This window comes from Cervus canadensis, chromosome 22 (genome assembly GCF_019320065.1).
Source record: "Cervus canadensis isolate Bull #8, Minnesota chromosome 22, ASM1932006v1, whole genome shotgun sequence".
Lineage (NCBI taxonomy): Eukaryota > Metazoa > Chordata > Mammalia > Artiodactyla > Cervidae > Cervus > Cervus canadensis.
The window spans coordinates 41599683-41614127 of NC_057407.1; the positions used below are offsets into that span (position 1 = coordinate 41599683).

The window sequence follows — 14445 nt, forward strand, 5'->3', positions numbered from 1 at the left end:
AATAAGGCTGAGAGTCTTCAAGTGTTCGCATTTCGCTTTTCAACATGAGAACAATGAAACATTCCAGAAGAAAATCTTTATGCTCCAATTTATTGGCACCTCCAGGTACCAATAGGTGCATTAGGTTTGTAAACAGTCCTGAAACTGCAGGCAAAGATGGCTGGAGGACCTCAGGCAATAGGTCTGAAGGAAGACAGAGACAACCCAGTCTGAAGCAGAATTTCAGACCCCTAATCGCCTTCTTCTTGGGTTGGGGAAGTAACAATCAATTGTGAAAATATTCTCTAGGAATATTGGGAGGGGAGAGGTGCGTAGCCAGTGGTGCTGCTGAAATCAAATGTCACTGATCGGCTATAAAACAGGCTCTTGTGCCATAATGAGAACCAAAATTCCAACCACAGCTTCCACAGCAAGAGAATAAGGAAAGTGTCCCAGCTGGTTCTGATGCCCAAGAACCTTGCAGCTCCAGGGTTCTTGGCAAGGTTATGCCTGTGGTCAGAAAAATCACCTGAGTTGCGGTGTCTCCTTGATCCCCAGTGGCCTCTGGTGGCTGCTAGGATGGCAACTTCCCTAGCTGACAGCAGAGACTGGGGCATTTCCGGCCGGCGAGCAGAGAGGCTCAAATGCTAACAGGCCCCGCCATCGCTGCATTTGCACCCAGGCTGCCCTGGTGTCCTTGAGGTGGGCACGGAGACCCCAAATTGGCATCTGGTTAGCTCCCCAGGACTGGCGGGTGTTGACACTAGGCACCTGTCACAGCAACACTGCCCTGCCTGTGGGTTCAAAGTTGACACTGTCCTCTGTCTTCAGTGAGTACTAGAGATCTTGTCCTAAATGGTGGGACTCTGAACACTGGCATTTCAGCACACGCTTTTCTTCTCCCTGAACATTAAGACCTGCTAGCTCATTCTACTGTGTGCGAGTGTGTTTGTGTGTGTGTATGTGTGTATACAGTGCAGTATAGAGTGAGAAAAGGAAAGTGGAGAGAGGAGAGCTGGGGCTTTAGGAAGCGCTCTTGTATCACAGTGAGTCCAAAAATACGTGCACAAAAAAACAAAAAAAGAGTGCCAGTGTGCCAATGAGCTGGCCAGTCCCAGTCGGAAAACTTCTGATCTACAACATCCTATACTGAATAGCAAAAGGTGTTTCCTGGACATGGTCACATGTGCTTCAAGGCTGAGAAGACATTTCACAACATGTTTACCAGGTATTATCACTGCTGGTACTTTTGGTCAAACCGGAAACACCATCTCTAGCAGGAAAACAAAGAAAACTATGGATTTTTCTGAAATGATGAGTCACACAGAAACAAAAGCTCTGAGAAGTAAGAGATTCTAAGAAATTTATCCTTCAGGCTGGTTGCCTCTAAATTCAGTTGGTAAATATTTTTTAAGTATTAATGCAGTAGTTTTTAGCATATTCTCAAAATGTACACATCACTAATTCCAGAACATCTTCACTACCCCTCAAAAAAGCCTATAACTTAGCAGTCACTCCCCACCCACCCCAGTTCCTGGCCCCTAGTAACCACCATTCTGTAATGTGTCTCCACAGATTTGCCTTTTCTTGACATTTCATATAAATGGAATCATGCAGTATGTAACTTTTCTCAAGGTTTCTTTCACTTAATATGTTTCCCAGGTTCATCCATGTTGAAGCATATGCCAGTACTTCATTTTATTTTATAGTTGAATAATGTGCCATTGTATAGGTATACCACATTTATTTACCCATTGATCAGCTGATAGACATTTGGGTTATTTCCATTTTTGCCTCTTGTAAATCACAGTGCTAGAAACATTTACATAAAAGTTTTCATGTATGTGTATGCTTTCATTTCTCTTGAGTAAAAACCAGGAGTAGCATTTCTGGCTCATATGGTAATTCTATGTTTAACTTTTTGAGGAACTGCCAAACTATTTTCCAAAGTGGCTGCACCATCTTACCTTCTCACAAGTGATGGAGGAGAGTTCTAATTTCGCTCCCACCTGTCATTGCCTATCTCTTTGATTAGAGCCATCTTAGTGGGTGTGCACTGCTATTTCATGGTGGTTTTGATTTGCATTTCCTTTGTGAATAGGGATACTGAGAGTCTTTTCATGTGCTTATGAGCCACTTATATCTTTTCTTTGTAGAAGATACAAAAATATGTTCACTCATTTGTTGATCAAATATGTTGCTCATATTTTAAACTGGGTTATTTGGCATTTTACTGATAAAAAAGTAAGAGTTCTTGATATACTCTAGACACGAGTACATGGCTTCCAAGTATCTTCTTCCATTCTGAGCTGTTTTGTCACTTTCTTGGTAGTGCCCTCTGAAGCATAAAAGTTTTGTGCCCCATTGACGAGGTCCAATTTATCTATTCTTCCTTAGGCTTATGTTTTGGGTATCGTATCTAAGAACCCATGGCCTAGTCCAAGGCCACAAAGATTCATCCCTGCTTACTTCTAAGTATAGTTATAGCTCTTATATTTAGGTTGATGCACTTTCAGCTAATTTTGTATGTAGTGTGAGGTAGGGATCCAACTGCATTCTTTTGCATGTGGATATCCAGCTGTCCTGGTACCATTTTCCAAAAAGACTACCTTTCCTATTGAATTCTCTTGTCACACTTGTCAAACAAGTGGCCATAAACACAAGGCCATTCCATTCCACTGGTTTATATGCCTCTTCTTTTGTCTATACCACACTCTTTTGATTACTGTAGCCTTATAGTAAGTTTTGACCTGGAAGTGTGAATGCACCAACTTTGTCCTTCTTTTTCAACTTTTATCTGGCTATTCTGGGTCCTGGCATTTCCATGTGAATTTCAGGATCAGCTTATCAATTTGCACAAAAAAGCTAGCTAGGATTTTGACAGGGATTACACTGAATCTGTATATAAACTTGAAGAGTATTTTCACCTTAACAATATTTAAATCTCTGATCCATAAACATAGGATGTCATCCCATTTATTTAAGCCTTCAACGTCTTTCAACTGTACTTTGTAGTTTTCAGGATATGTCTTGCACTTCTTTCATTAAATTTATTCCTGTTCTGATACTATTATAAACAGAATTATTTCTGAATTTTATTTTCACATTGTTCATTGCCAGGGTAAAGAGATGCAATTGATTTTTGTATTGACTTTGTATTCCACAACCCTGAATTCATGTATTAGTTATACTGGGTTTGTGTATGTGCATGTGTGCATGAATTCCTTAGAATTTTCTATATACAAAATTGCATCATCTGTAAGGAATTTTACTTCTTTTCCAATTTGGATGCCTTTAATTTCCTTTTTCTTTCCCAAATACTTCTTAAGTATTAGCATATCAAACATTTTTAACCCAAGTTTTACTTGGCTGCCTGTGCCAGACAGTCTCCTAAGAGAATCCCCTGTTCCAGGGCCACTTCAGGCAAGCTGGTGCTCAAGGACGCTAGCACCAGTCCACTCAAAGGCAGAAGCACTTTGAGGCCAGGAGGATATTAGCACCACCACCAGCAAGGTCCTATTCCTCACCCCAAGCTCAGAACACTAGGCTTCTGTACCCATCTGGTCACCAATCTTATACTTACTACCTTTCTCAAGATCCCAGAATACAGTAAGTCCTCTACACACAAACCTTCTAGTTGCAAACTTTCAAAGAGGCATGCCAGCCCCTGTATTCCGGGTGTACTTTTCAAGGTACTCTACTATAAGACTGAAAATGTTTTACTTTCTGCATTTGTTTTATGTATGTATTACTTGTGTGAAAAGTATTATAAACCTATTATAGTACAGTACTATAGAGCTGGCTGTGTTAGTTGGGTACCTAGTCTAACCTTGTTAGACTTACTAACAAATTAGACTTACAAACGTGCTCTCAGAACAGAACTCATTCTTATGTAGGGGACTTACTGTTAAAGGAAGGCAGCAGTGGGGTCAGGGCAGGAGAAGTACCCGTGGGAGCCTACGGAAGACCCGGGGCTTGGCTTGATGGTTGACTCACCCTACCATCTTTCCCCATGGGGGTTGCTTCCCCACCCAGCTCCAGCTGCCCAAAGTACAGAGGGGTACAAACTGAAAGGTACCTTATACACACATGCACACAGCCACCAAGAACCAGACTGTCGCTGCCGCACAGTCCAAGCCAAGGAGGGCGCTCCTGGCCCCATCAGTCACACCGCGGATGGCTGTGAGCATCTCCTGTGGCTGGAGCTGTGCTGGCTCAGGACAAAGGTGGTCGAGTTGCTCTTTTTGCTGATGCTCGTCTCCCCAGGCCGGCTGCCTTTCAGGCGGCGGAATGAGCAGCAGAGGAAGCGCTGCACAAGTTCTTGGAAGAGGTGGCCTGTGAAGAGCATGTAGATCCAGGGGTTGCAGCAGCTGTTGAGGCTGGCGAGGAGCATGGCGATGATGAAAGCCGAGGCTGAAGGTGGAGAGGGGAAGAAGGGAGAACAAGGCATCACTGTCGGGGCGTGAAGCATCACCTCCCGAGAACAGGGACCGGGTGCTGTGTCACAAGACGGAGGACCCCAGAGACCGAGCCTTCCTTCCTTCCACATCTGTGCTCTGAGTACATGCTCAGCCTGGCCCCAACGCCTCTCCCTGCTCAGTCCAGCCCTGGAACATTCCTGGTCCCTTCTCCCATCCAAAGCTTACCTACCACATGCTTCCATCCGCTTGGCCACCTGTTCATTCCTCACTGACCTCGCAAGTATCAACTGCCTCCCACTCAAGAGCATCCAAGCACACAGAGGTAGAAGCTGCCAGACCTAGCTTGTACGCTAACCCTGCCAGCCACAAATACTTTAACTCCCCAAGAAACTGCTGTTTTCTCATCTCTAAATGACAAGAGTCCCCAAATCTCACAGGAACATGCAAGGGTGGAAGAGTAGTATCAGGCCACCTGATACTACAAGTGGCCAACGCACGGCAGTTGCAATCATGACCACGTGCCAGGGGGCCACCGGGGCTCGTTTAAGTCCATGCTGTTCTGAATGAGTGACCCAGCAGGGGAGGAGAAGGCTCCAGACTTATTCTGGCTGACTTACGAAGATGCTCTTATCCCAGGAATATCTGATCTTGCATGCAGATCTCAGAGGTAAGGTCTTTTGCTTTGCTCACACACAGCCAGGACACTCCAGCTGGAAACAGTGCTGTAAAATCAGCCCCTCTGCTTTCTGCTCACCTGCCTTCTAGCTCCAAGTCCCAGGGCCAAACCACTCTCCTGGTGGTAGTCTTCTACACTGAAATCCTCCCTGTGTCAACGGTCTCCTTTCAAAATATAGCCACCCAGTGGGTTGCTGCAATTGGGCACTGACCGAAAAGGTGACTGAGAGGGCTGCCCCAGTGGAGTCCAGCAGGCTGGCAGTGGAAGCTGCAGTGGCCACTCGGGGTCCCATGTTAGGGCCCAGGCGCTCAGCCCAGAGCTGCCAGAGAAGAGCAAGCAAGCACACAGCGGAGTTTCTCTGGGGGCACTGCCTTCAGCCAGAGGGTAACACCCTGTCCCAGGAAGCCCAGATCCAGTGCCTGCTTCATGCCAGGGCCCCCAGGCTGGCTCCTGTGTCTGCATGCCAGCTGCTCTGAAGGGTCAGCCCAGTTCCTAAGTTCCTGTGACTCTGGCCCCAGCTATGCTACAGCAGAGTGATGGGGAAGTCAGTGTGGACAAAAGGAAGGTATGGAAATCAGAATCTACAGACTCAGCCAAGAGAGGTGTGGTAAGCAGCCAGCACCTCCTGGGGGGTCAGGCCCATGGGGAGCCCCTTACGGAGGACCCAGACACAAACCTATGGGGTGTGACTCCCCTTCATACCTATTCATTCTCTGAGCCACATCTACTATCTGAACCTTAACAGTCTTATCTTGAAATGGAGGTGACACCCGCTAGGACTTTGAGAAAATTGGAAGAAAAAAAAATTGTGTGAAAGGGCATTGTGAATAGCAAAGTGTTTATTCAAGTATTTATATTATTTACAGATATGAAATGTGATCAACTGCAGAATTTTTTTATTGCTCCTGAGTTTAATTCAAGAAACTGTTCTTTGCCCTTTTTTCCATGACTTAAAAAAAAAAAAAACTCAAAACCCAGAGCCATGAGATTGGATTACATGACCCCAAAGGAACTCCAGATGGTCTGCTGTGGAAAACTTTACTCTGCCATAAGAAACCCAACATGGAAGGGGGCTGCAGCCATGGATGAGAAAGGGATTTCAGGGTCTCCACCAGGCGAGCTGGCTCTCATCCGTGTCTTCTATTCCTCTCAGCAAAAGAAACACATGTCCCTCAAGGTCCAAGCCCTGAGGGCTTGCAAACCACTCTCTTTGGTCCTGTAGAGAAGGGGGGCTGAGTGGGAGGCATGAACCAGGGACTGGCCCTCACACCTGCCTGGCCTGAGCTCAGGCCATTTCTCAGGAAAGGCGGGGGGGGGGGGTGGGCGTGGAGAGATCAGATGTCCATGCATCCTTCCCTGCTGTGTCTACTCAGTGCCAGCCACCCAATCAACCTTGCAGACCTGCCCTCAAGGGATTTACAAATCCAGGTGAGAAAGAGAGAAGCAAGACAGGCCTTCTAGTCAGTGGGGAGCGGCAGCACTGGCGGATGGGCGATGAGCCCAAGGCAGGGCACTAGCGGTAATCTTCAAGTGGGGGCTCCTACGTGCCAAGCAGAGGACTGAGCAGAAAGGGCCATGCGCCAACTGCAAATATCCCCTGCTGGGCATTTACCGCCCCCAGAAGACAGAGACCACGCTGAACTTCCACCCAGAACCATGACTCATGGAGGAGGTGGGTGGCCGAGGGCCATGCGAGGACAGGGTGTCCCAGTGGTCCACCCACCCACCAGCCTGGCTTTACTCAAGCCTCACGAAGTCCTCTATGCGGATTTCCCGGTACTGCCCCCGCCTGTCACCATCACTGTCACCCTGGGCCCAAATTAGCCTGGAACAGCTGACGGGCAGCTGGCCACGGCCTCTCCTCTCTGGCTGTGTGGTCCCTGAGGCAACAAACACATGTCACTTACAATTCAAAGACCTATGGCTCAGTTGAATATGATCAAGCTCATCAACCTTCCTAAGTGGCTCTCACTCCAGAAACCACTCACTCAGTTCAAGGTCTTCCTTCCCCACCCCTACCCCATCCCATGGCTCCCAAATCAGGCATCTCTCATAAGGACTAAATCCCTTATCCCTACAGGAGCTATAGGAGAATTTGGGAATTGTGGTGTACAGAGACTTTTTTAAAAAATGATTTCTGTATGTACATGTACAGAAAGATTGAATACTAGTATGTATTCCAGGGTTCTGTCTTTGAAAAGACCACCATTTTACAAGATTGGAATTGTAAAAGTCACAGGTGTATGATCTCACTATGTATAAGGTCAGGAAAAAGAGCTAAACTTGTGGACTACAGAGCTTTAAATAGTCTTCCGTGATGCCACTGCTCAAATCTGGGGACATGTGGGGCCTACCAGGAAGGACCTGAGAAATAACCATGTTCTAGAGGCAGAAGAGGTGAGGTTTCCTGCAAACCAAGAGCCCTTCCTTACCCTTTGGAGAATGACAGGACCCTGCCACCAACTTGGGCCACGCATGCAAAGGCAAGCCACAAGTTTTGGGTACAGAGATAATACATTAAAGCCTCATTACTCAATGTGCAGTCAAAGGCCCTGCACGGGCATCACCTAGGAGTTTGTTAAAAATGCAGTCTCACGGGCCCCATCCAGATGTGCTGAATCAAAACCTGCATTTTAACAAGTTCTCCCACGTGATTCTGTGTACACAGTGAAGTCTGAGAAGTATTCCAATGATCTCATCAGGCAATGTGCGTATGTTTCTTTGCATAGCCAGCTCCTACTCATCCTTCAAAACCCTTTTCAAATCGATTCCTGTCTGATCCTGGTTTTTTTCCAGGGAGCTAGAAGCAACGCATGCATCCTGGGGGCACTCACAGTACTTCTGACAAACGAATACAACTCTTCCAGCATCATCCCTTCATATTGTAGTTATTTCTGCTTATAATCTATGGTTGAGGACTGTGTGATATCTGTGGCTCTGTCCTTGGCCAGTAGCAGAGGCTGGAAAATGGGAAATGTCCGATAAGGGACTAAGTTGAAGTGAAGCATGAAATTAGCAGACAGGAAGTCCCGATAAACAAGTCACCGCCACCAGTGTGCTAGAAAAGCAAAAACACAATTTCTTAGCTTGATGATGGGAGATGGGCCCCTAACAAGATGACTGAACGCAAATGCAATTCCCTCTGGGAAAAGTGAGTTCACACTCAAATATTAAGGTCAGGTGGGAATAAAGAGAAAGAAATAGAATGAGTAAGTGTGACCATCACAGTGTGAGGCCTGGACCGTGGAGGGCAGAGGCCTATGGTACTGAACTATCTGTAAAGGGTGGGAGGTACCAGCGTCCCAGCAGAGCACGGAGGGAGGTGCTGGCAGAGGCTGCCCCTCAGTGGCCTGGAATCAGAATCACAGGAAGACCACCTGGTTACACCATTCTGCCACCCACTCATCCGAAAGGGTCCCCTTGGGCTTCCAAAACTCAGAGCTAGAAATCTCCCCCACCTTGCGTCATACTGCCTCCTCCAGAGAAAACCTTAATTTTCCTTGACCTCTTAACACTCTTGTTCCCAGCAGTACTGGACTTGTACCACTCAATGAAAATTGCAGTCCCTCTGTGAAAATGCACTCCTGAGCTCAACAGTCCACAGTCCCTCAGCAGTATGGACAGACTCCATGACCTGACACACCTTGAAATTCTCCTCTTTGTAAAGCACTGACAGCGTACTTACTGCATGCCAGGCCCTGTGCCACCAGCACCTTCTACCCTCCCCACAACCTAAAGCCTACTCTTAACCCCAGCAAACAGCCCCAGGCAGGTTGAGTCAACCATTCAGCGTGACTGCTGCTCATTTGACAGATGGGGAAACACTTACAACCAGGCCTCCTGTGCATTTCAACCTTCATCCAGGCAAAATACCCTGGCAGATATCTGATTACCCCCAGTTGGGAGGGGCTCACTTCCTCACTGAGTAGCCAATTCTATGCCCAGAGGTCTGTACAGAGTCTTATTTATCTTCAGTTCAACTCCACACACCCATCCCTGGCCCATCTTATGCACCTTCCTCCTCCCATAACCCACATATTTGTTCAACTAGCGTTGGTTGCACGGTGGGTGGCCAGCCTCGTGGCAGGCGCTGAGCACACACCAGAGAACAGGACGGGTGGTATTTCCCCTGTGACAAGGCTCACAGTCCACCTCTCTGGCTTTTAACAAGCTTCTCCACATACCAACCTTCCTGGACACACTACCTACTGTCCAACAGACTCTGCCACCACCCCAGCCCCTACACCCAGGCTCTTGAGAGAGAAATGTCTATTTCCTCTGATTGCCGAGATTCTCAAAGTCAATCCCAAGAATGAAAACACAAGTTTTAACAACCAGAATGGGGGGAAGGAAGAACGACATTGATCATGTGGTCCCCAGGTGCCATGGGTCACACTATGTCATCCTCATACAGCCCCATGAGTAGACCTGCTATCCTCCTAACAGAGGAGGAAGCTGAGGCTCAGAAAGGGGAAACCATCAGCTCAAGGACACACAAGAGGAGTGGAAGGGTGGGCTCCAAACACAGGCCAACTCCTGCTCCACCAGCTGTTACCCTGCACCGAGACCTGGGGACTACAGTGCCTGCCTGCTGTCTTGACCAACTGGATACATCCATCTGTCTTCATCTCCTCCCAGAGAAGCACCTTTGAGTCAGAGTCCTTGTTACCATCAGCAAAGCAAGTTCCACGGAGTTCAAGGGGAAAGGCTGGTGCCAAATCTTTTGGCTGTGCAATTTGATCCTGAAGGTTCCATCTGGGGCTTGTCCAAACCTGCCAGGGATGTCTGGTCCCAGCCCTCCTTCTGCAGAGTTCCAGACTCATCAAAGCAGGGTCCCAATAGCATGTGGCTACTGGGTGGAACCCTGGTAGCTCAGACAGTAAAGTGGCTGCCTACAATGCGGGAGACACGGGTTTGATCCTTGGGTCGGGAAGATCCCCTGGAGAAGGAAATGGCAACCCACTCCAGTATTCTTGCCTGGAAAATCCCACGGACTGAGGATCCTGGTAGGCTACAGTCCATGGGGTTGCAAAGAGTTGGACACGACTGAGTGGCTTCACTTCACTTCACTGGGCGGAAAGGGGGGGGGGTGCTCATTAAATTATCACAACCCTCCTCTTGCTTTTTTCTCCTCTATTTTCTCCTCTGAACAATGAAAATACTGAAATTGAGAGTTTTCCTCTTTGCTTTGGCTCCAATGAAAAGGCAGCCTCTTGTGCAGCAACCCCCCCCCCCACACACACACAGAGGGGCTTTATTATGCTATTATTATATTTCTATCCTGTTTCCCCCTTTCTTCCCATTTTCCCGTATCTATTTTGTCATGTCTGGGACCTGAATCCTTGAGTCCCCTCCCCAAGTTATTTTTTCGAACAAGGTGAGCTCTAAACCAATAAAGGCAGAGCTTGGTGAGACTGAAGGTTTAGGCGGGGAGAGATGGAAAAAGAGCTGCTGGGTTTCCGAGACCGGCAGGGGGAGCGAAACCTAAGGAAAGGGTTCTGTGGGGGCCACAAGGCCAGCTGACAAGCCACATGTGATTTCTCCAGCTGCTGTTAGTCCCTGACCTGTGAGCAAAGCAAAGTCAGCGAGCTGAATGATGATTTCAGCTTCCACGGATTGGCTGCTCTGTTGGAGACTGCTGGAAGCAGTAGTGATTCTATCCAGAAATGGGATGAGTTTGCTTTCTCACGGACAGAACGGCTGAAAGAAAGCCCCTCAGTCTTTCCTTACAAGCCACTGAGCCGCCGGCACTCCAGGGCATTGAAATTACCTTCCAACCAAAAGGTGTAAGTCATTCACCACCACAGATCACCTCTCCTGCTGTTTGCAAATGAGCTACACGAACTGTCTGTGATGAAGGCTGAAGGCGCAAAGCATCGGCCACAAGCCAGCGCCCCAGGTGCTCTGCTCCCTTGGATCCCTCCTCAAAGCATCCCACCCTACCTTCTCCTCCCGGTTTCCCCAGCCACCCTCAGTTCTGACCCTCCGGTCCTCCAGTTTGGAGAGCGCGCGTTCCCCGCCTACCAAAATCACCCGGGTTCCCGAGACAAATGGGAAAGTTTGCGCCCCGTTCGCTCTCTTCCCTGCTTGCCCCAGCCCTCAGCAGAAGCACTGTCTGAGTTCCTGGGCACTGAGAGCGTGAGAGCGCCGCCCCCGTAGTACTCACCTCCCCACCTCGCGGCTGGGGAGAGGGCGAGGGGCGCAACTCGCCTCCTCCACTCTGCGAGGGATTCCCAGACTAGTCTCTGCCCCCTGACGGCGCCCTGCCCCACACCTTCTTGGGCTCGGTTGGAAGAATCCAAGCGCCCATCTCCCATTGCTCTGATCCAAACCAGGTCTCCCGGGTTCACGCTGACTTGAACTTAAAGTGAAGTTCAAGGTAAAGTGAACTTGACGTGGCAGGAGCTTGGGCCTGGGTCAGAAAGTCACCTCCCCGCATCGCTCACCAGGTGGAAAAGGCAAGTCATTGGCAGCTCAATTTCCTGGTCCATAATAGTGAATCAAATACCCCATATGTGGCCTAAAGACTGTGGTAGGGATTTTACGGGCATTTTCTCATTTCATTTCCCTACTGTTGAAGAAGGGGCTTCCCTGGTGGCTCAGTGATAAAGAATCCAGCTGCTAATGCAGAAGACTCCGGTTGGATCCCTGAGTTGGGAAGATCCCCTAGAAAAGGAAATGGCAACCCACTCCAGTATTCTTACCTGGGAAATCCCTTGGGCAGAGGAGCCCGGTGGGCTACAATCCATGGGGTCGCAAAAGAGTCGGACACTGGTTAGCAACTAAACAACTGCAGGGGAAAACTAGTTTATCATCTTTGCTATTTTACCGAAAGGGAAGTCAAGGCTCAGGAAAGTTATGCCCCAAATCACGTGGCCAGCAGATGATGGGGCCAAGGCTCAGAGCAATCCACGAAGCCCCCCAAACCCTGGACAGGGACAGCAGGACCAAGGCCCCGTCCCATCGCGCTCCCTCCTCCCGGTGTTTCTGCCCGCGCTACCTTCCTTGGGCGCATCGGCATCCCATACACTCCACATCTGCACGAAAAAGAATGGCGTCCAGCACACGATGAAGGCCAGCACGATGATGAAGGTCATCTTGACCGTGCGGATCTTGGCCTTAGAGATGAGCTTGACGTTGCTGACGCGGGCCAGAGCCGCCCGCCCCTCGCAGTCTGCCGCCGCGCCCTCAGCCCCAGCGGCAGTCTCGGCCGCCGCCGCCGCCGTCTTGAGCCGTAAGTTCTGCCAGATCTTGAAGCTGATGAGGCCGTAGCAGGCGGCAAGCACGATGACCGGCACAACATAGACGGCGAGCGTGATCCACGTGATGTAGGCCTTGGGCCCCCAGGGCTGGATGAAAACGGCCCAGCAGTCGAAGACGCCGTCCGCCACCTCGCGCAGCGAGAAGATGTGCACCTGCGGCGTGCTGGCCACCAGGCAGCCGAGCCATGTGGCGAGTACCGCCAAGCGGTCGGTGCGGCGGCGCAGCGAGCGCAGCGGCTGGCAGATGGCCAGGCAGCGGTCAAGCGACATGAGCAACAGCAGGTAGGTGGACGCGAACATGCCCACCACCTGCAGGTACTTGACGAGGCGGCACAGCAGGTCGGGCCCGTAGAAGCGGAACGTGATGTCCCACAGAAGCTGCGGCAGCACCTGGAACACCGCCACCACCAGGTCGGCTATGCTCAGGTGCTTCATGAAGAAGAAGAGGCGCGAGTGCTTGTGGCGCGTGGTGCGCAGCGCCAGCAGCACGCACGCGTTGCCGCTCAGCGCCAGGAACAGGATGAGGCACAGCACGGCCACTTCCACCCGTGCCAGGGCCTCGTTGCGCTGTGGCGGCCCGGCGGTGCGGTTGCCCTCGGCTCCCGGCGGCGCCGCGCTCCCGTTAACCGCCTCAGCGCTCCAGTTTGCAGCAAACGCACCCTCCATGACCGTGGCCACCGCGGTGCGCCCCGGCCTTCGAGCCCTTTAAGGCGCGGCGCGCGGGGCGGGGCCCGACGCGCAGTCCCGGCGTGCCTGGGGGCGTGGTGGGGGCTCCCGGGTTCCCCTCCCTGAGACTCCGCGGACCGATCTGCTGGGTCGGACTCTGAAACAAACCCCGAGGGCCGTGAGAAGACCGTGCGTTTCTCTCCCGACGCAGGTATGCCTCAGCTGTCCCCTTCCCAGGAACCCCAAATCATCTAGGACTAGGGCCACCACCGCCGGCCCTGGGGTTGCTGGGCGGCCGTCCTAGAAACTCCCGTTTGAGATACTTCTGAGACACTGGAAATGAGCGGGAATCTACCGGACCCGCAGTTCCTTAAGATAGTCGCTTCCACTGAAGGAGAGGGAGGAACATAACCAGTTTCCTCCCGGACTGGGGCTTCTAAGCCAGCCACCTCCCCTAGGAATCCCCCAACTAGTTACTGCCCAGAACCCACAGGACAGCCTCATCTAGTAAACTCCACTCCGGATGCTCCCTCTGATCACCACCGCCCCCTCACCCCGCTCTCAAACAGCCACTTGCCTGGGAAACCCTGCTCAAGACCATCCCCCTCGAACCCCGTTTCTAAAATGCTTAGCCATCCACCCCTGAACTTCCACAACAACCGCTTCTTTGCCTCCATCCTGGAGGCACTCCTGACTCAGTATACCCAGGACGCCTAACCTCTGTTTTCTGTACCCCTGACACCTCTCGGGGGAGATCCTCCCCAGCCCAGCATCCTCGAAAGTTAGGGAATTCAACAGGCGTCGTGGCCCCCGACAGCCAAGGGATCTCCGTCGAGATCCTGAGCAGGTACTTTACAATCTCTCAGAGTACCGGCGGCGCCTCCAGAAACTAGGATCTCAAAGCACTCCAGCACCTTCTCTCGGGTCCCAGTGGCTCCACCAGCGCCAAACATCCTGTCCACTCATGCGCTGGATCCAGCTACCTGAACCGAGTCGTAGGGAGAAACTAAAGTTGGTTCCCTGGGAAAGTTGCACCGCCACGGATGGTTCCAAAGACGCGTGCGCTCCCGGCGCAGGTTAAAGCGGCTGCTGCCAGTACCCAGTCTGATAGGATGCTGAGGGCTCGCTGAAACTTGGTGTGGAATCACCTCGCCTGCAGCCCTGACTGGTCGCTGGGCAGGGACTACAGGCGATCAGGGAGCCCTGCCGAGGCTATGCGCGGACGGCGTCAGGATGCGGCGCTGCCAGCCGGTGGCCGGCTTTCCCGCAGCGTGTAGCGTGGGCTGTATAGATCCCACATAGATCCGCTAGGAGGCGCGGAAGGCAGGTCTTGCCGGTTCCCGCAAAGCGGTGTAATCTTGCCCAGTGTTGCCCCAGCGCGGTAACAAATAGGCTTATTTCACAGTGACTTAAAGCAGCAAGAGGGAAGAAGCTCGTAAAT

The 14445-nt window shown here is 50.8% G+C and overlaps 1 protein-coding gene across 1 annotated transcript; it reads right to left on the reverse strand.

The window, feature by feature from the left end:
- Positions 1-3719: 3719 nt before the first annotated feature.
- Positions 3720-13438, reverse strand: OXTR (oxytocin receptor). Its single transcript, XM_043441816.1, has 2 exons — positions 12077-13438; positions 3720-4392 (listed from the first exon to the last, which is right to left on the reverse strand). Exons 1-2 carry the CDS (start codon positions 13002-13004, stop codon positions 4145-4147), a joined length of 1176 nt encoding a protein of 391 aa, XP_043297751.1. The 5' UTR covers positions 13005-13438; the 3' UTR covers positions 3720-4144.
- Positions 13439-14445: the final 1007 nt, after the last annotated feature.